A 20,788-nucleotide genomic window follows, 5' to 3' on the forward strand; every position below is an offset into this window, starting at 1 on the left:
TGCAGAGCACTGTACTAAGCGCTTGGGAAGTACAAATTGGCAACATATAGAGACAGTCCCTACCCAACAGTGGGCTCACAGTCTAAAAGCAGCGTGGCTCAGCGGAAAGAGCCCGGGCTTTGGAGTCAGAGGTCATGGGTTCAAATCCCGGCTCCACCAATTGCCAGCTGTGTGACTCTGGGCGAGTCACTTCACTTCTCTGGGCCTCAGTCACCTCATCTGTAAAATGGGGGTTAAGACTGTGAGCCCCCAGTGGGACAATCTGATCACCTTGTAACCTCCCCAGCGCTTAGAACAGTGCTTTGCACATAGTAAGCGCTTAATAAATGCTATCATTGTTATAGAGAAGCAGCTTGGCTCAGTGGAAAGAGCCCGGGCTTTGGAGTCAGAGGTCGTGGGTTCAAATCCCGGCTCCGCCAATTGTCAGCTGTGTGACTTTGGGCAAGTCACTTAACTTCTCTGGGCCTCAGTTCCCTCATCTGTAAAATGGGGGATGAAGACTGTGAGCCCCCCGTGGGACAACCTGATCGCCTTGTAACCTCCCCAGCGCTTAGAACAGCGCTGTGCAAATAGTAAGCGCTTAATAAATACTATCATTATTATAGAGAAGCAGCGTGGCTCAGTGGAAAGAGCCCGGGCTTTGGAGTCAGAGGCCATGGGTTCACTGGGGGGGGGGGGGGGGGGGGGGCGGCGTGACGTCACGATACCAGGAGCGACGGCGGCGGGACTACAACTCCCAGCGTGATGGGGGGGCGTGTGATGTCACGACGCCGGGAACGAGGGCGGCGGGACTACAACTCCCGGCGTGCTTGGGGGGCGTGCGTGTGACGTCACGACGCCGGCGGGACGACAGCGCCCAGCGCGATGGGGGGGAGGCCTGCGTGTGACGCCACGACGCCGGGAGCGAGGGCGGCGGGACTTTTAGACTGTGAGCCCACTCTTTTAGACTGTGAGCCCACTGTTGGGTAGGGACTGTCTCTATGTGATGCCAATTTGTACTTCCCAAGCGCTTAATACAGTGCTCTGCACATAGTAAGCGCTCAATAAATACTATTGATTGATTGATCGATTGATTGATTGATTGACTATAACTCCCGGCGTGCTCCGGGGGGAGGGGGGCGTGCGCGTGACGTCACGACGCCGGCGGGACGACAGCGACCGGCGCGATGGGGGGGCGTGCGTGTGACGCCACGACGCCGGGAGCGAGGGCGGCGGGACTATAACTCCCGGCGTGCTCCGGGGGGAGGGGGGGGGCGTGCGTGTGACGTCACGGAGCCGGCGGGACGGTAGCGTGCGAGTGACGTCACGACGCCGGGAGCGAGGGCGGTGGGACTGCAACTCCCGGCGTACTCCGGGGGGAGGGGGCGTGCGTGTGACGTCACGGCGCCGGCGGGACGACCGCGCCCGGCGTGATGGGGGGCGTGCGTGTGACGCCACGACGCCGGGAAATAGGGCGGCGGGACTACAACTCCCGGCGTGCTCCGGGGGGAGGGAGGGCGTGCGCGTGACGTCACGACGCCGGCGGGACGACAGCGCCCGGCGTGCGTGTGATGGGGGCGTGCGTGTGACGTCACGGCGCCTGGCGTGACGGGGCGTGCGTGCGACGTCACGACGCCGTGCCGGCGCGCGAGGGGGGTCCGGGCGTCGGCGTCGGGCGGGACTGCAGTTCCCGGCGGCCCCCGCGGCGGGCGGTCGGTGTGTGTGAGGGGATGTCGGCGGCCGGGGCTGAGGGGGCGGCGGCTGAGGCGGCCCGGGAGCGGCGGCGGGAGCAGCTGCGGCAGTGGGCCCGGGACTCTTCCTCCGCCGGTTCCGGCGGCGAGGGGGAGGCCGGGGTCCGGCCGCCGCGGGCCCGCACGGTGCGCTTCGAGCGGGCGGCCGAGTTCCTGGCGGCCTGCGCCGGCGGGGACCTGGCCGAGGCGCGCCTCATGCTGCGGGGGGACGCCCCGGGCCCGCCCGGACCGCCGCTGCTCGACCGCACCAACGCCGACGGCATCAGCGCCCTGCATCAGGTCACCCCCGACGCACGCCCGGGAGCGGGAGGAGAACAATAAGAATAAGAATAATAACGGCGTTTATTAAGCGCTTACTATGTGCCAAGCACTGTCCTAAACGCTGGGGAGGTTACAAGGTGATCAGGTTGGCCCACGGGGGGCCCACAGTCTTCATCCCCGTTTTACAGCTGAGGCCCAGAGAATAATAATAATAATAATGATGGCATTTATTAAGCGCTTACTATGTGCCAATTACTGTTCTAAACGCTGGGGAGGTTACAAGGTGATCAGGTTGTCCCACGGGGGGATCACAGTCTTCACCCCCATTTTACAGATGAGGCCCAGAGAATAATAATAATAATAATGGCATTTATTAAGCACTTACTATGTGCCAAGCACTGTTCTAAACGCTGGGGAGGTTACAAGGTGATCCGGTTGTCCCACGGGGGGGACACAGTCTTCATCCCCGTTTTACAGCTGAGGCCCAGAGAATAATAATAATAATAATAATAATGATGGCATTTATTAAGCGCTTACTATGTGCCGAGCACTGTTCTAAGCGCTGAGGAGGTTGCAAGGTGATCCGGTTGTCCCCCGTGGGGCTCGCAGTCTTCATCCCCGTTTTACAGCTGAGGCCCAGAGAATAATAATAATAATAATAATAATGACATTTATTAAGCGCTTACTATGTGCCGAGCACTGTTCTAAGCGCTGAGGAGGTTACAAGGTGATCCGGTTGTCCCCCGGGGGGCCCACAGTCTTCATCCCCGTTTTACAGCTGAGGCCCAGAGAATACTAATAATGGCATTTATTAAGCGCTTACTATGTGCCAAGCACTGTTCTAAACGCTGGGGAGGTTACAAGGTGATCAGGTTGTCCCACGGGGGGCTCACAGTCTTCATCCCCGTTTTACAGCTGAGGCCCAGAGAATAGTAATAATAATAATAATGGCATTTATTAAGCGCTTACTATGTGCCAAGCACTGTTCTAAACACTGGGGAGGTGACAAGGTGATCAGGTTGTCCCCCGGGGGGCTCGCAGTCTTCATCCCCATTTGACAGATGAGGGAACTGAGGCCCAGAGAAGGGACTTGCCCAAGGCCGCACAGCAGATGTGGCCGAGTCGGGATTCGAACCCATGACCGCTGACTCCAAAGCCCGGGCTCTTTCCACTGAGCCACGCTGCTTCATTCGTTCGTTCAGTCGTATTTATTGAGCTGAATTAATAGACTGTGGGTATGCGTAAAACCGCTACGGGGCTGAGGGAGGGGCAATAATACTAATAATAATGGTATTTGCTAAGCGCTTACTATGTGCAAAGCACCGTTCTAAGCGCTGAGGAGGTTACAAGGTGATCCGGTTGTCCCCCGGGGGGCTCGCAGTCTTCATCCCCATTTGACAGATGAGGGAACTGAGGCCCAGAGAAGTGAAGTGACTTGCCCGAGGTCACACAGCAGACATGTGGTGGAGCAGGGATTCGAACCCATGACCTCTGGCTCCAAAGCCCGGGCTCTTTCCACTGAGCCACAGCTGCTTCTCTTAAGAGAAGTGAAGTGACTTGCCCAAGGTCACCCAGCTGACAGTTGGCGGAGCCGGGATTTGAACCCATGACCTCCTGCTTCTCTGCATATCCCCCCCACCCCCGCTCCTCCTTCATTCATTCACTCGCACTCACACAATTGTATTTATTGAGCACTTACTGTGCGCAGAGCACTGGACTAAGCGCTTGGGAAGTACAAGTTGGCAGCGTAGAGAGACGGCCCCGACCCAACAGCGGGCTCACAGTCTAGAAGGGGGAGACAGACAGTCAGTCATTCCTTCACTCAGTCGTAGTTATTGCGCTTAGAACAGTGCTTTGCACGTAGTAAGCACTTCATAAATGTCATTATTATTATTATTATTATTATTACTGGGCGCTTACCGTGTGCAGAGCACTGGACTAAGCGCTTAGGAAGTCCAAGTTGGCAGCATCTAGAGACGGCCCCAACCCAACAGCGGGCTCACAGTCTAGAAGGGGGAGACAGACAGTCATTCCTTCACTCAATCATAGTTATTGCGCTTAGAACAGTGCTTTGCACATAGTAAGCGCTTAATAAATGCCATCATTATTTTTATTATTATTATTATTATTGTTGTTATTGGGCGCTTACCGTGTGCAGAGCACTGGACTAAGCGCTTAGGAAGTCCAAGTTGGCAGCATCTAGAGACGGCCCCAACCCAGCAGCGGACTCACAGTCTGGAAGGGGGAGACAGACAGTCATTCCTTCACTCAATCGTAGTTATTGCGCTTAGAACAGTGCTTTGCACATAGTAAGCGATTAATAAATGCCATTATTATTATTATTATTGTTATTATTGGGCACTTACCGTGTGCAGAGCACTGAACTAAGCGCTTAGGAAGTCCAAGTTGGCAACATGTAGGGACGGTCCCTACCCAACAGCGGGCTCACAGTCTAGAAGGGGGAGACAGACACTCATTCATTCACTCAATCGTATTTATTGGGCGCTTACCGTGTGCAGAGCACTGGACTAAGCGCTTGGGAAGTCCAAGTTGGCAGCATCTAGAGACGGCCCCGACCCAACAGCGGGCTCACAGTCTAGAAGGGGGAGACGGACAGTCATTCCTTCACTCAATCGTATTTATTGGGCGCTTACCGTGTGCAGAGCACTGGACTAAGCGCTTAGGAAGTCCAAGTTGGCAACATATAGGGACAGTCCCTACCCATCAGCGGACTCACAGTCTAGAAGGGGGAGACAGACATTCATTCATTCACTCAATCGTATTTACTGAGCGCTTACTGTGTGCAGAGCACTGGACCGAGCGCTTGGGAAGTCCAAGTTGGCAACATATAGGGACGGTCCCTACCCAACAGCGGGCTCACAGTCTAGAAGGGGGAGACAGACACTCATTCATTCACACAATTGTATTTATTGAGCGCTTACTGTGTGCAGAGCACTCAGGTCTCTACTCCTCCTCACCCTAACATTTGTTCGTTCAGTCGTATTTATTGAGCTGAATTAATAGACTGTGGGTATACGTAGAATCGCTATGGGGCTGAGGGAGGGGTAATAATACTAATAATAATGGTATTTGTTAAGCGCTTACCATGTGCAAAGCACCGTTCTAAGCGCGGGGGAGGTGACAAGGTGATCAGGTTGTCCCACGGGGGGCTCACAGTCTTAATCCCCATTTTACAGGTGAGGTAACCGAGGCACAGAGAATAATAATAATAATAATTTTGGTATTGGTTAAGTGCTTACTATTTGCAAAGCACCGTTCTAAGCGCTGGGGAGGTGACAGGGTGATCAGGTTGTCCCACGGGGGGCTCACAGTCTTCATCCCCATCTGACAGATGAGGTAACCGAGGAACAGAGAAAATTAATAATAATTTTGGTATTGGTTAAGCGCTTACTATGTGCAAAGCACCGTTCTAAGCGCTGGGGAGGTTCCAAGGTGATCAGGTTGTCCCACGGGGGGCTCCCAGTCTTCATCCCCATTTGACAGATGAGGTAACCGAGGCACAGAGAGTAATAATAATAATAATTTTGGTATTTGTTAAGGGCTTACTATGTGCAAAGCACCGTTCTAAGCACTGGGGAGGTGACAAGGTGATCAGGTTGTCCCACGGGGGGCTCCCAGTCTTCATCCCCATTTTACAACTGAGGGAACCGAGGCCCGGGGAAGTGAAGCGACTTGCCCAAAGTCCCACATCTGACAATTGGCAGGGCCGGGATTCAAACCCATGACCTCTAACTCCAGTAATAACAATAATTATGATGGCATTTATTAAGCGCTTACTATGTGCAAAGCACCGTTCTAAGCACTGGGGAGGTGACAAGGTGATCAGGTTGTCCAATGTGGGGCTCACAGTCTTCATCCCCATTTTACAGATGAGGGAACTGAGGCCCAGAGAAGTTAAGTGACTTGCCCTAAGTCACCCAGCTGACAATTGGCGGAGCCGGGGTTTGAACCCACGCCCTCTGACTCCAAAGCCTGGGCTCTTTCCATTGAGCCACGCTGCTTCTCTAGACTGTGAGCCCACTGTTGGTTAGGGACTGTCTCTATATGTTGCCAACTTGGACTTCCCAAGCGCTTAGTACAGTGCTCTGCACACAGTAAGCGCTCAATAAATACGATTGAATGAATGAACATCTTCCTCCCTTCAAATCCCTACTGAGAGCTCACCTCCTCCAAGAGGCCTTCCCAGACTGAGCCCCCTTTTTTCTCTCTTTCTCCCCATCCCCCCACCCTTCCTCCTCCCCCTCCCCACAACACCTGTAGATATGTTTGTACAGATTTATTACTCAGTTTATGATGATGATGATACTGGCATTTATTAAGCGCGTACTATGTGCAAAGCACTGTTCTAAGCTCTGGGGAGGTTACAAGGTGATCAGGTTGTCCAACGGGGCGGCTCACAGTCCTAATCCCCATTTGACAGATGAGGGAACTGAGGCCCAGAGAAGTGATGTGACTTGCCCAAAGTCACACAGCTGACAATTGGCAGAGCTGGGTTTTGAACCCATGACCTCAGACTCCAAAGCCCACACTCTTTCCACTGAGCCACGCTGCTTCTCAAGTTTGACTTGTACATATTTACTATTCTATTTATTTTGTTAATGACGCGCACCTAGCTTTAATTCTATTTATTGTGATGACTTGACACCTGTCCACATGTTTTGTTTTGTTGTCTGTCTCCCCCTTCTAGACCGTGAGCCCCTTGGTGGGTAGGGACCGGCTCTAGATGTTGCCAACTTGTACTTCCCAAGCGCTTAGTGCAGTGCTCTGCACACAGTAAGTGCTCAATAAATACGATTGAATGAATGAATGAGGGCTTACTGTGTGCACAGCACTGTACTAAGCCCTTGGAAAATACAATACAGCAACAAAAAGAGACAATACCTGCTCACAGTCTAGAGAAGGGAGACAGATGGAAACAATATCATTTCAACTAAACGTACTCAGGGGTCCCTTCTCTTAAGCTAAAACTACTATAAGCCGTCCTTTTACTAAATTCACGTACATTGAATCTCATTTAATTCCAACTTTGTGTGTTCCATAATGAAGGTCCAATGGGGGCAGAGATGAGAATGGACAAGAATAACTTCACTTCTCAGTAGCTCAGTTGGCTTAAATACCTCTTCTCCGTCCCTCTTAAACTGTGAATCCCATGAGGGAACAGAGACCGTGTCTGATCTGATTATCTGGTTTATCTATCCCAGGGCCTAGAAGAGTCCTGGGAGCATAAGCGGGTGCTTAATCCATACCATTTTTCTCCAAATTAAAACGTTGAAGGAAGACGCTCCCCTTGGCCCCCAACGTACATGCTGAGATTACTCCCTCCGGCCGTCATTCAGTCATTCATTCAGTCGTATTTATTGAGCGCTTACTGTGTGCAGAGCACTGGACTGAGCGCTTGGGAAGGACAAGTTGGCAACAAATAGAGACGGTAGGCAAAAACTCCTCATCCTCGGCTTCAAGGCTGTCCATCCATCCCCTCGCCCCCTCCTACCTCACCTCCCTTCTTTCCTTCTCCAGCCCAGCCCGCACCCTCCGCTCCTCTGCCGCCGCTTACCTCCTCACTGTACCTTGAGCCCACTGTTGGGTAGGGACCGTCTCTATATGTTGCCAACTTGTACTTCCCAAGCGCTTAGTACAGTGCTCTGCACACAGTAAGCGCTCAATAAATACGATTGAATGAATGAAATTCTCGCCTGTCCCATCGTCGATCCCCGGCCCACGTCCTCCCCCTGGCCTGGGTTGCCCTCCCTCCGCACATCCGCCGAGCTAGCTCTCTTCCTCCCTTCAAAGCCCTACTGAGAGCTCACCTCCTCCAGGAGGCCTTCCCACACTCAGCCCCCTCCTCCTCTCCCCTCCTCCCCCTCCCCATCTCCCTGCCTTACCTCCTTCCCCTCCCCACAGCACCTGTATATATGTTTGTACAGATTTATTACTCTATTTTACTTGTATATATTTATTCTATTTTATTTGGTTTATATGTTTTGTTTTGTTGTCCGTCTCCCCCTTCTAGACTGTGAGCCCGCTGTTGGGTAGGGACCGTCTCTATTTGTTGCAAACTTGTCCTTCCCAAGCGCTTAGTACAGAGCTCTGCACACATTCGTTCAATCGTACTTATTGAGCGCTTACTGTGTGCAGAGCACTATACGTAGCGTTTGGGAAGTACAAGTTGGCAACGTCTAGAGACGGTCCCTACCCAACAGTGAGCTCAGAGTCTAGAAGGGGGAGACAGACAACAAAATAAAACATATTAACAAAATAAAATAAATAGAATAGTAAATATGTACACGTAAAATAAATTCATTCATTCAACCGTATTTATTGAGCGCTTACTGTGTGCAGAGCACTGTACTAAGCACTTGGGAAGTACAAGTTGGCAACGTATAGAGATGGTCCCTACCCAACAGTGGGCTCACAGGCTAGAATGGGGAGACAGACAACAAAACAAAACATATTAACAAAATAAAATAAATAGAATAGTAAATATGTACAAGTAAAATAAATAGAGTAATAAATATGTACAAACATATATACAGGTGCTGTGGGGAGGGGAAGGAGGTAAGATGGGAGGGAGGAGAGGAAGGAGGGGCTCAGTCTGGGAAGGCCTCCTGGAGGAGCTGAGCTCTCAGTAAGGGTTTGGAGGGAGGAAGAGAGCTAGCTTGGCGGGTGTGCGGAGGGAAGGCGTTCCAGGCTCGGGGGAGGACGTGGGCCGGGGGTCGACGGCGATACGGGCAAGAACGAGGCCTAACGGTGAGGAGGTGAGCGGCAGAGGAGTGGAGGGTGCGGGCTGGGCTGGAGAAGGAGAGAAGGGAGGTGAGGGAGGAGGGGGCGAGGGGATGGATGGACAGCCTTGAAGCCTAGACTGTGAGCCTGCTGTTGGGTAGGGACCGTCTCTAACTGTTCATTCATTCATTCATCCAATCGTATGTATTGAGCGCTTACTGTGTTAATGTGTTCTGTTTTGTTGTCTGTTTCCCCCTTCTTGACTGTGAGCCCGCTGTTGGGTAGGGACCGTCTCTAGATGTTGCCAACTTGTAATAATGATGGTATTTGTGAAGCCGCGTGGCTCAGTGGTGTCAGAGGTCATGGGTTCAAATCCCGGCTCCGCCAGTTGTCAGCTGGGTGACTTTGGGCAAGTCACTTCACTTCTCTGGGCCTCAGTTCCCTCATCTGTAAAATGGGGATGAAGACTGTGAGCCCCCCGTGGGACAACCTGATTACCTGGTAACCTCCCCAGTGCTTAGAACAGTGCTGTGCACATAGTAAGTGCTTAATAAATGCCATTATTATTATTATTATTTAAGTGCTTACTATATGCAAAGCACTGTTCTAAGCCTTGGAGGGATACAGATTTATTCCTCTATTTATTTTACTTGTACATATTTACTATTCTATTTATTTTATTTTGTTCATATATTTTGTTTTCTTGTCTGTCTCCCCCTTCTAGACTGTAAGCCCGTTGTTGGGTAGGGACCATCTCTAGATGTTGCCAACCTGTACTTCCCAAGCGCTTAGTATAGTGCTCTGCACACAGTAAGTGCTCAGTAAATACGATTAAATGAATGAATGAATGGATGGACTAAGCACTTGGGAAGTACAAGTTGGCAACCTACCCAACAACGGGCTCACAGTCTAAAAGACTGGATGACCCCAGGAACCTCACAGCTCCTCGCCACCCACGGGGGTCACCCAGGCCACCCCCGGGTGGCAAAGCCCTCTGCGCGGTGCTCACGACCCCCACGTGTCAAAATCGTCAGAACACATAGAATTAAAGCTATATAATAATAATTATTATTAAGTGCTTACTATATGCACAGCACTGTTCTAAGCACTGGGGAGGTTACAGGGTGATCAGATTGTCCCACGGGGGGCTCATAGTCTTAATCCCCATTTTAAAGATGAGGGAACTGAGGCACAGAGAAGTGAAGTGGCTTGCTCAAAGTCACACATCTGACAGTCGGCCGAGCTGGAATTTGAACCCATGACCTCTGACTCCAGAGCCTGGGCTCTTTCCACTGAGCCACGCTGCTTCAGCGTGGTGAGCCATGCACTTCATTAACAAAATAAATAGAATAGTAAATATGTACAAGTAAAATAGAGTAATAAATCTGTGCAAATATATATACAAGTGCTGTGGGGTGGGGAAAGAGGAGAGGAAAAAGGGGGCTCAGTCTGGACTCCTTCATCATCATCATCATCAGTCGTATTTATTGAGCGCTTACTGTGTGCAGAGCACTGTACTAAGCGCTTGGGAAGTACAAGTTGGCAACATATAGAGACAGTCCCTACCCAACAGTGGGCTCACAGACTCCTTCGTCCTGCAGCCCCCATAGCAGGCCCTCTGACTGCCCCCAAAGCCCTCCACATCGGACCCCGCGATACCTCCCTGAGCCCCCCACTTTGGGCCCCGTGACACCCCCGCGCATCCTGCTCCAGGGCCCGTAGTCCAGCGAGTTTATCCTGGGGGCCCCTCCAGGCTAGAAAGTCAGGAATGTGGGGAGATAGTGGAGACTCGCTGATCTTGGGGTCGGGATCCCTCAGGAAGTAGAAACCTCTTCATCCTCCCCTCCTCTTGCCCCCTCCCCAGAGCCTGGGAAGGGATCCACATAGTCTCTGCACATACTCTGCACATAGTAAGCGCTCAATAAATACAATTGATGATCCAGACTGAGGAGGCCAGAGAAGGTGGAATGGGATGGGGGCGGGTCTCCCTCCCCAGACACGCACAGACGTACACCCTACCCCCTAGGGCAAGTCCTTGGGCAGCCAGCACCCGTCTGGAAGAGGCGGCAGTGACCATCCCCTGTCCCAAATCGGAATTCCCCCTGCAGAGCAGATCCCAGCAACCCCAAGCCTCAAATTGGCTCCCCTGCCCCACCAATCCCATCCCTGGGAACCACTTCCTCTGGCTTCCCCCCCTACCCCCAGGCCCCTCACTCCCCCTTATGGGACTGAGCTGATCAGGCCTGGGCCCGGCCCCCCGATCCCCTGCCCCATTCTGTCTTCTGAGGCCCAGAGAAGTGAAGTGCCTTGCCCAAAGTCACCCAGCTAACTGGCGGAGCCGGGATTTGAACCCATGACCTCTGACTCCAAAGCCCGGGCTCTCTCCACTGAGCCACGCGGCTTCACAAATACCATCATTATTACAAGTTGGCAACATCAAGGGGCGGTCCCTACCCGACAGCGGGCTCACAGTCTAGAAGGGGGAGACAGAGAACAAAACAGGACATATCAACACAGTAAGCGCTCAATAAATACGATTGGATGAATGAATGAATCATCATCATCATCATCAGTCGTATTTATTGAGCGCTTACTATGTGCAGAGCACTGTACTAAGCGCTTGGGAAGTACAAATTGGCAACATATAGAGACAGTCCCTACCCAACAGTGGGCTCAGTCTAAAAGGGGAATGAATGAACAGAGAGAGACGGCCCCTACCCAACAGCGGGCTCACAGTCTAGGCTTCAAGGCTTTCCATGAGCCAGTTGTTGGGTAGGTTGCCAACTTCTACTTCCCAAGCGCTTAGTCCATTCATTCATTCATTCATTCAATCGTATTTATTGAGCACTTACTGTGTGCAGAGCACTGGACTAAGCCCCCCTTCCTCCTTCGCCACCCCTGAGCACCTGCAGCTGGGCCCTTGCTCCCTCCAGCACTCCTTGAGATCCCTCCCAGCCTCCGCTCCCTTTGGGAACTCAGGAGTCCTATCCCCCAGCCCTCTGCCCCACCAATCCCATCCCTGGGAACCACTCTCCCCCCCCAGGTCCCTCACTCCCCGTTATGGGACTGAGCTGATCAGGCCCGGGCCCGGCCCCCCAACCCCTGCCCCGTTCTGTCTTCTGAGCCGGTTTCAGTTCTCCCACCATCAATCGCATTTATTGAGCGCTTACTATGTGCAGAGCACTGTACTAAGCGCTTGGGAAGTACAAATTGGCAACATATAGAGACAGTCCCTACCCAACAGTGGGCTCACAGTCTAAACTGATCCCAGGGATCAGTTCCCGTGCATTCCGGGCCTTTTCTTCCCCCAGTGACCCTTACCTCTCCCTACCCACTTGACTTCTGGGGTTTGGGGAGAGAGAAAGGGGGGCCACTGGGCACCTCTCGGGCTCTCTGACCCAGCTCCTCCAGCTGCGCCTGGGGACACCCCACCCTCACCGCTTCTGGTGCCCCCCAACCTCCTGAGTGGCCCTGCCTGGGATCTCGGAATCTCCTGGGGCAAACCTGGGTCCTCAGGAGAGGCTGAACTATCTGATGCGCACCGTTAATTGATGGAGAAAGGAGGGAGCCGGAGGGACCCGAGCGCTTGAGGCCCCGAGGGAGTAGAGGTTGAGCAGTTTCCTCTTCCCCTGCACCCCCCCCCGGGCAGCCCCCAACCCCTCCTGGAGGAACCCGGGCCCCTGGGTCCCTAGGCCTTGGACTCTGTCCTGGGAAGAGGAATCCAGGGGAATCTCCAGAAGTGACCCTTGGACCCCGACGACGGCCGTCGGGATCACAGGCTTCTCCCCCGACGGGCAGCAGGCCGAGAGGGTCCGGTCTTCATCGCCCTTCTGGGGAGCGCCGAGGGCCGGACCCCTGGGTCCGAGGGGCCGGTGGGAGGGGAAGGGGGCAGGACATCTGGGTCTGAGGGGCCGGGGGAGAGTTTCAGTCAGTCAGTGGTATTTAGTGAGCATTTACTGTGTGCACTGTTCTAAGCGCTTGGGAGAGGAGAGTATACCTATAAACAGATACATTCCCTGCCCATGATGAGCTTTCAGTCTAGAGGGGGAGACAGGAGAGGATTCCTGGGTCTTGAGGGCCAGAGGGGCCGAGAGGCACCAGGAAGGTCATGGGGCAGGCCACCTGTGCTGTTGGGGCTTGGAGGCAAAGTGTTAGTTGTCCCAGACCCATGACCTCGCTTGGCCCCTGGGTCACGGGGCCATCTCTCCCCTCCGTCCGTCCCTTGCCAGGGCCCACAGGATCCGTTGTTCTCCCACTGCGCTGGTGACCACGGGCCCCGCCCCCCGGTGCCCACAGAACCCTCCCCGCCCGCTCCGCTCCCACCAGCTCCAAACTGGGAAGCGGCAGAGGTGGCCCCGGCCCCGGCCCCGCACCTTGTAGGGGAAGCCGCGGCTGCCCCCCGGCCCTCCCCTCGTTGCCTCGGCGACTGGGAGGAAATAAACGGAGCTGACAGTTCAGCCAGTTCCCAGGGTGGCAAAGAGACCCAGTATCCCCCCCCCCCCCCCCGCCCCCCCCCGGCCCCTCCTGACCCCGAGAGACACCGTCTCCCCCAAACCAGCCCTCCCAGGGGCGGGGGGCTGGGCCCGCCCCCAACCTCCTCCAGGCCCCGGGTTTCCCAACGCTCCCTGAGATGCTTCTCAGCCTCTGCTCCCTTTGGGGACTCAGGAGTCCTGTCCCCCATTTCTCTCCTCTGCCCCACCAATCCTGTCCCTGGGAACCACTTCCTCCGGCTCGCTCCCAGCCGTTCCGCCCCCCGCCCAGCCCCCTGCTCTCAGTGCTCTGTGCCTCTTCCAGCAGCCCCCTGACCTCCTCCCGTAGCCCAGCCTGTACCCTCCCCACCCCTGTCCCAGGCCTGCACCCCTTCTCCCCCTCCCCCCCCACCCCAGCCCGTTTTCCTCCCCTCCACAGCCTGGAGTTTCCATGACTTCATCCTCTTGGCCCAGGCTGCTTCCTTCCCTCCCCTCCTCCTGCTCCTTCCCCTGCTCTCCCTGGAGCCACGGGGGGCTGGGGGCGGGGGATGAGCAGCCGGGGCCAGCGTCTCCCTCCCCTGGACGGTCGGACGCCGGGAGCCTGGAAGTCGGCAAGAGGCTGGGAGGTCCCCCACACCCGCCCCGGCTCCCTGCGTGACCTCCGCCCTGCTCCTCATCCCACTTCCCCCCGGGATCCGGACACACTTCCCCCTCTCTCTCCTGGACCCAGGCATCCCCTCTCCCTGGCACTGGGCTCCTGAACACAGGCAGCAGTGGGGGCAGCCTGGAATCGGAGGGCTGGTTCCTCCCCGGGAGAGGGCCGCACCATCCCCAAGCACCTCAGCTGGGGCCCATCCGGCCCCATTCCCTCTGCTCCCTCCAGCAGGGAGAGGGGCGGAGGCTCTGAGCATCGTAGGAGCGGATCCCACATTTGGGCTATTTATACCCCCCGCCCGCCCCCATCCCCCACCCCCAGGCCGGGGGCCAGATGTCTGGGTCCCAGGGGAGAGTGGGGGCTGGGGCCGGGGGGAGAGCTCGGTCTCCAAGAGGAGGGTGGCGGGGTCCCCTCGGGGGGTCTAGGTGGGACCCAATCTGCCTGACTCCGGCCCCGGCCCCAATGTGCCCGTCCCCCCGTGGCAGGCGTGCATCGATGAGAACCTGGAGGTCGTGCGGTTCCTGGTGGAGCAGGGAGCCACCGTCAACCAGGCGGACAACGAGGGCTGGACGCCCTTGCACGTGGCCGCCTCCTGCGGATACACGGACATCGCCCAGTGAGCGCTGGCGCCCGGCCGCGGGGGAGGAGGCTTGGGCAGGGGTCGAGGGTGCGGCCCCGTGACCCCCGCCCCCGCTCGGGCAGGTACCTGCTGAGCCACGGCGCCGACATCGCCGCCGTCAACAGCGACGGGGACCTGCCGCTCGACCTGGCCGAGGCGGATGCCATGGAGAGCCTGCTCCGGGCCGAAGTGGCCCGCAGAGGTGACGGCCGGGGAAGGGGACGAGGACGCGGGCCCGAGCCTCCTAGACCCCCCTCGTCCACCCCGGCCCGCTCCCAGACTGATCAGGTTCCCGCCGGTTCGAGACCCCCGCCCCTCCACCCCCGCCACCGTCAAACCCCTGGTTTAGGGCTTGGAGGGGGGTGCCAGCGATTCCGCACACGTGTGCCCACGCCCAGGGACCCGCGGGGCCCCGTGCTGATCGCGTCCGCCCGCCCCGGTGCCAGGTGTGGACATAGGGGCGGCCAAGAGGGCCGAGGAGGAGCTGCTCCTGCAAGACACGCGGCGCTGGCTGGACGGCGGGGCCATGCCCGACCCCCACCACCCCCGCACCGGCGCCTCCGCCCTGCACGTGGCCGCCGCCAAGGGCTACATCGAGGTCATGAGGTACCGTCCGTCCCCCGACCACACACACACACGCACGCGTGTACATCCCCAGGACTGAGTCCCGACCCCTCTCGGCCTCCTCGTCCTGACTCCCCCCGCGCTCCCCCAGGCTGCTCCTGCAGGCCGGCTACGACCCCAACGTGCGGGACAGAGACGGGTGGACCCCGCTGCACGCAGCCGCCCACTGGGGGGTGGAGGAGGCCTGCCGCCTCCTCGTAGAGCACGCCGGAGACATGGACACGCTCAACAACGTGGTGAGGCTGCGGGGGCTGGATGCGGTGGGCACCGGGTGGGGGCCGGGGCTCCCTTTCCCACCGGGCCCCTCCCTTCTCCCCCCTCAGGGTCAGCGGCCCTGTGACCTGGCGGACGAGGATGTGCTGACCCTGCTGGAGGAGCTGCAAAAGAAGCAGGAGGATGTGAGACCCCAGTGCGCCCCACAACCCGCCCACCCGCCTCCCCCACTCTTAGGCCGTCAAGTCCGTGGCCGTGTCCCCCGTCCCCTTCCTCCAGCCGCCCCGGTCCTGCCAGAGAGTCGGGGGTCCTGGCTCCCCCCCCGTCTCTCGGCTCCCGTCTTCCCGCCCTGATCTCTGTGACCCTCCGTCCCCCAGCTACGGAACCAGAAAGAAGCGTGTCAGGGTCGGGTGACGGAGCCGCAGCCCATCTACAGCAGCAAGCACCGGAGGTGGGGGAGCGCCCGGCCGGGCCCCTGGGGGCGGTGGGGTGGGGGGGCGGGGGCCGGACCGTCCTTGGGGGGTTACGCAGAGACCCTGGGGGTCGGAGGTGAGGGAGCAGAAGACACTGAGTCGGGGAGAAGGCGGGGGCTGAGCGCCTTGAGGAGGGGAAAGGGGAGCAGTTGGCCACTAGCATCTCCAACCAGTCAGTGGAGAGCACCGTGCTAAGCACTTGGAAGAGGACGGTAGAAGCGGTAAACGCATTCCCTGCCCTCAAACAGCTTACCACCCTGTCTACCGCCATCCGGCTACCCCTCCCCGCCCCCCCCAGAGCTCCCTCCGTCTGCCCCTCCCCGCCCCCCAGGAGCTCCGTCTGCCCCTCCCCGCCCCCAGGAGCTCCGTCTGCCGCATGAGCAGCAAGGAGAAGATCTCTGTGCAGGATCTGTCCAAGGAGAGGAAGCCCCCGCCGGGAGGAGGACCCGGAGAGACCCCCGCCATCCGGGACGAGGACTCGGGAGACGAGGGCGGGGGCGCCGGTGGTGAGAGCGGGCTGGAAGTGGGGGGCGGGGTGGGGCCCCCCGGGCCGGAGAGCTGACCCCCGTCTCCTCCTTCCTGCTTAGAACCGCCCCCCCACAGGCCCAGCGCCCTCAACGGGGTATCTTCGCCCCTCCTCGGCCCCCCCTCGCCCCTCTCCTCCACAGTAAGTGTCTTGCGGGGGCGCAGCGGGAAGCAGGCACCCAGGGCCTAGAGGGAGAGAAGCCGGGGTCTTCCCCCTTGATCCCCCCCTTAACCGTCTGTTGCCCCCCTCCTCTTCCCATATCCCTCCTGTCGCTCCAGCTCCAGACAGCCCCCCTGGGTGTCAGCGGTGAGGAGACTTGTGGTTGTGCTGTGGGTGTGTGTGTGTTCTTGCATGGCGCCCAGGGAGTTGGGGGTCAGTGCCAGGGTGTCCGAGAGCGGCCCCGCTGTTGGGGCTCCACCTGTCAGGGTCCCGTGGCCCACCAGGGTTCCCACCGGCCTCCGCTCCGCCCTCTGACCCACCCTCTCTGCTCTGTCCCCCCAGGCCCCGGCCCGCCCCGCCGAGCCCGGGGGTCCCTGGCGCTCCGGCCTCCGCAAGACGGGCAGCTCTGGGGCCCTGGGCCCCTCTGGGTGGCAGCGGCAGGAGCCCCCTGAACTGGGCCCGCAGCGCTCGGCCTCCAGCTCGCGCCTGGAAGGAGGAGAGAGGGTCAGGCCCGGAGTTCCCAGATGCCCGGGGGGCTGGGGGGAGGATGTGCACGGCCCAGAAGGTGCGTGGGCCAAGCGCACTGGGCAGCTGCTCCTCCCCAACGCTTGTCCTCACTCCCTCTGTCCCTAACCAGAACCAAGAGCCCCGTCTGGCCCGGGTGCCCCCCACCCCCTCCCGACGGATGGTTTCCCTCCCCGAGAGCCGCCTCCCCGTCCCGTGAGTGTTCCCTTCCCCTGCCCACCCCAAAGGTGGGGAGCCGCGAGGTCCGAGCTCCAGGGAGCGGGAGGGGAGAGGGCCCACGCCCTGGGCCGCGCCTCCGTCCCCAAGAAGAGCCGCTTTGGTCTTGGTTCCCCAGGCCCCCTCAGACGGTGGACACCTCCGATCCCCCCGCCCCTTCCATCGTCCCCTCCGACTCCAGGGACCGACGGAGGTGAGAGCTGGGGGCAGGGTGCCCGCAGTCCCCGGGCTGGAGGGTGGCACGGGGAAGGGCAGGCTTCCTGGAGAGTGAGGCAAAATGCCTGGGTTCCTCAAGGGGAGCGGAGGCTGCTGGGGGGAAATGGGGGTGGCAGTCTACCTGGGTTCCCACCTCCGCCCCGTCCAGATCGTACCAGACCCCGGTGCGAGACGAGGAGTCGGAGTCGCAGCGTAAAGCCAGGTCCCGCCTCATGCGTCAGTCCCGGAGATCCACTCAGGTACGGCGGGGGCGACGGGGGCACGGCTGGCCCGGTGGATCCCCCCGAGTGGGGGCCTTGTCTGTCCCAGCGGCCAGCCGGGGTCTCACACGACGCGCTTTTGGGGGACACCGCTGGTTTTCGCACACACCCCACATCCCCTCGGAAGCCACCTGCTGCCCCGACGGACTGACGGGCCGCTCCTCCCTCTCGCACCCCTATCCCCAGGGCGTGACCCTGACCGATCTGAAGGAGGCCGAGAAGACCCTGGGCCGCTCCGTGGAGCCAGAGAAGGGAGAACCACCCCCTGCCGACAACCCGGTACACGGGGGATGCCGGGGGTGGGAGGAGGTTGGGGTCAGGGGAGCAGCGTGGCTCAGTGGAAAGAGCACGGACTTTGGAGTCTGCGGTCATGGGTTCGAATCCTGCCTCTGCCACTTGCCAGCTGGGTGACTTTGGGCAAGTCACTTAACTTCTCTGGGCCTCAGTTACCTCATCTGTAAAATGGGGATGGAGACTGTGAGCCCCCTGTGGGACATCCTGATCACCTTGTATACCCCCAGCGCTTAGAACAGTGCCTTGCACATAGTAAGCGCTTAATAAATGCCATTATTATTATTATTATTATTAGGGGATCGGCGGGGGGGGGGGGCTTCTCCACAATGCCCTGCCCCGTCCTCGCTGATGGTTCCCGCTTCCCACAGGACACAGCCCGGCTGTCCCGTGTTCCCGGGGTAGATGGATCAGACTCGGTGGGACCCTTCCTTGAGGCCCCTGCCCAAAGAGGTAACTGGAAGAGGAGGCATGGGGAGGGGGGCCCTGCTTTGCCCTGCCCCTCCTCTCCGCCCCCCTCTTCCACCTGTCCCCTCAACTCCTTCTGCCGCCTCTACCTGATCCCTGCTCCGCCCACCCTCCAAACTCCCCCCTCTCCGTGGTTTCCTCGGTCGGGGCTGGAGGCCCAGGGCCTCGGCCTAACTGTGGCTCCATTTCCCCTGCCCTCCGGCCAGAGGAGCCCGAGGGAGAGGGAGGCTGGAACCGGCTGTCCGACCGAAGGAAAGCCCGGAAGGAGAGGCGGGGGCTGGCCGAGGTGAGCGGGGGGTCGGGGAGGGAGCGGGGGTGGTCGGTCTCCGGCGGAGGGGCAGGGGGGAGGACTGGGGGGCAGGAAGGGGGTGGGGGGGAGCCCCCCGGGGCGGCTCATTCTTGCCCCTTAAAGCTGCTGCGGTTCCAGGGGGAGGAAGAGCCCGTGGAGCCCCCCAACAGTGAGAGGAGCCCCCAACCCAGGTAAATATGGAAACTTAATCCATCCCTCCTCTCCCCTGCCACCCCCTCTGCCCGCTCTCCAAGTCATTCATTCATTCAGTCGTATAAAGCACTCACTGTGTGCACAGCACTGTGCTAAGCCCTTGGGAAAGTACAACACAAGTGACGTTCCCTGCCTGCAGTGAGCTTACAGTCTCCCGTGGCCTCCTGCCTCCATCCATCCCCATCGGGGGAGGAGCATCATCATCATCATCAATCGTATTTATTGAGCGCTTACTGTGTGCAGAGCACTGTACTAAGTGCTTGGGAAGTACAAATTGGCAACACATAGAGACAGTCCCTACCCAACAGTGGGCTCACAGTCTAAAATGGGGAATGGGGAAGGGGTCTCCTCACCATAATTGCTCACCCCCGTCTGCCGGGCCTGCAGCTCCCCGCCCGCCTCCCGGAGTTTGGAGCCGGACCAGCCCGACAGTGGTTTCCGGAAGGTGAGCGGCCCCCCACTCCTCAATGTGTTCCCCACCTCCGGCCCTCCTGCCCCCTGCCCGTCCACCCTGGACTCTGGAAGGCCCTGTCCGCCTCCCCTTCCACCATCTTTCCTCATCCCCGCCAAAGTCTCGCTTCTCTCCACCTGCGGAATGGACGGACGGATGGAGGGGGGACACACCCACTCATACACGTCACCGCCACACACCCCCGCCCCGTCCCGTTCCCCCATCCCCAGCTTTACGAGGGGCTGCAAGCGGAGAACGCGACTCTGCGCGAGACCCTGCAGGAGACCCAGCTGCGCCTCACACAGCTCAAGGTGGAGCTGGAGCGGGCCACCCAGGTGAGGGGGTGGGCAGGGGGCGGCCCCCCGGGGGGGGCGCGAGGCACCAGGCCAGCGGGGCATGGCAGCCTGGTCCTCCCTCCTCCCCCCAGCGACAGGAGCGCCACGCCGAGAGACCCGCCCTGCTGGAGCTGGAGCGGTTTGTGAGTTGGGGACACACTGGGGAGGAGGGAGGCGGGCCCCCCACCCTCCCCATGCTCCAGCCCCTCGTAGGGGCCTATTCCCCCGCCGGGGCTCCATCCTCAGCCGTTCCCCTCCCTCTCTCCTCCCTCCCCAGGAGCGCCGGGCACTGGAGCGGAAGGCCGTGGAGCTGGAGGAGGAGCTGAAGGTGCCAGCTTGGCAGGAGGGGTGGGGGAGAGGAAGGGGAAGAGTGGGGGGGGGGCAGAGGCCTCAGCTTCGTCCAGCAACCCCTTCCCCCCTCCCCAGCCTTTACTACTTCTCTCCGTCCGGCCCCCAGGCTCTCTCGGACCTCAGAGCGGACAACCAGCGTTTGAAGGACGAGAACGCAGCCCTCATTCGGGTCATCAGCAAACTTTCCAAGTGACACGTTCCCCATCCCCACCCTCACCCCCTCCTCCGTCGCCGCCGGGACTTTCGGGGGCCCTGCCCCTCCCCTCACGCCCCCCCAGCCCCACCCCTATTTATGCAGCTGCTTCTGCCACGGTTTTCCTTCACGTGAGAGGCGGGGGGCGGGGGGCGGGGGGCGGCCCCCCCCAAAAAGCCATGACTCCATTCCCCCCCCACCCCCAGTAGGCAGCAGTGGGAGAGTCCTGTAGGTGCGGGGTGAGCAGGTTGAGGCCTGGCAAGAGAGGCTAGGTGGGCAGGGGGAAGCAGCAGATCGGAGAAGAGGAAGCCAGAAGGCCGGACGGAGGTGGGTTCGGATAGGAGGTCGTCCATGGACCAGGAGCCGGGGCCAAAGGGTGAGATGGGTCGGGGGGAGGAGGACCAGAGATGCTTATGAAGGAACCAACACCCTCTCCCCCACCCCCCACCTCACGTGGCACTGCCTCTCCATTACCCTCCCCTGCTCCCTCCCCCCACCCCCAGCTTTCAG

The 20,788-nt window shown here is 59.0% G+C and overlaps 1 protein-coding gene across 1 annotated transcript; it reads left to right on the plus strand.

Annotated features, from left to right (window-relative positions):
* The first annotated feature begins 1,879 nt into the window (after nucleotides 1-1,879).
* On the plus strand, nucleotides 1,880-20,423 carry PPP1R12C (protein phosphatase 1 regulatory subunit 12C). Its single transcript, XM_038752338.1, has 22 exons — nucleotides 1,880-2,009; nucleotides 14,342-14,472; nucleotides 14,559-14,677; nucleotides 14,922-15,081; nucleotides 15,191-15,335; nucleotides 15,423-15,497; nucleotides 15,690-15,763; nucleotides 16,146-16,291; nucleotides 16,373-16,452; nucleotides 16,813-16,974; nucleotides 17,108-17,190; nucleotides 17,330-17,404; nucleotides 17,576-17,666; nucleotides 17,874-17,966; nucleotides 18,350-18,431; nucleotides 18,653-18,732; nucleotides 18,874-18,926; nucleotides 19,336-19,393; nucleotides 19,630-19,734; nucleotides 19,827-19,877; nucleotides 20,012-20,062; nucleotides 20,192-20,423. The coding sequence occupies exons 1-22, from the start codon at nucleotides 1,926-1,928 to the stop codon at nucleotides 20,276-20,278; spliced, it is 2,085 nt and encodes a 694-aa protein (XP_038608266.1). The 5' UTR covers nucleotides 1,880-1,925; the 3' UTR covers nucleotides 20,279-20,423.
* Nucleotides 20,424-20,788: the final 365 nt, after the last annotated feature.

The sequence above is a fragment of the Tachyglossus aculeatus genome, chromosome 10 (assembly GCF_015852505.1).
Source record: "Tachyglossus aculeatus isolate mTacAcu1 chromosome 10, mTacAcu1.pri, whole genome shotgun sequence".
Lineage (NCBI taxonomy): Eukaryota > Metazoa > Chordata > Mammalia > Monotremata > Tachyglossidae > Tachyglossus > Tachyglossus aculeatus.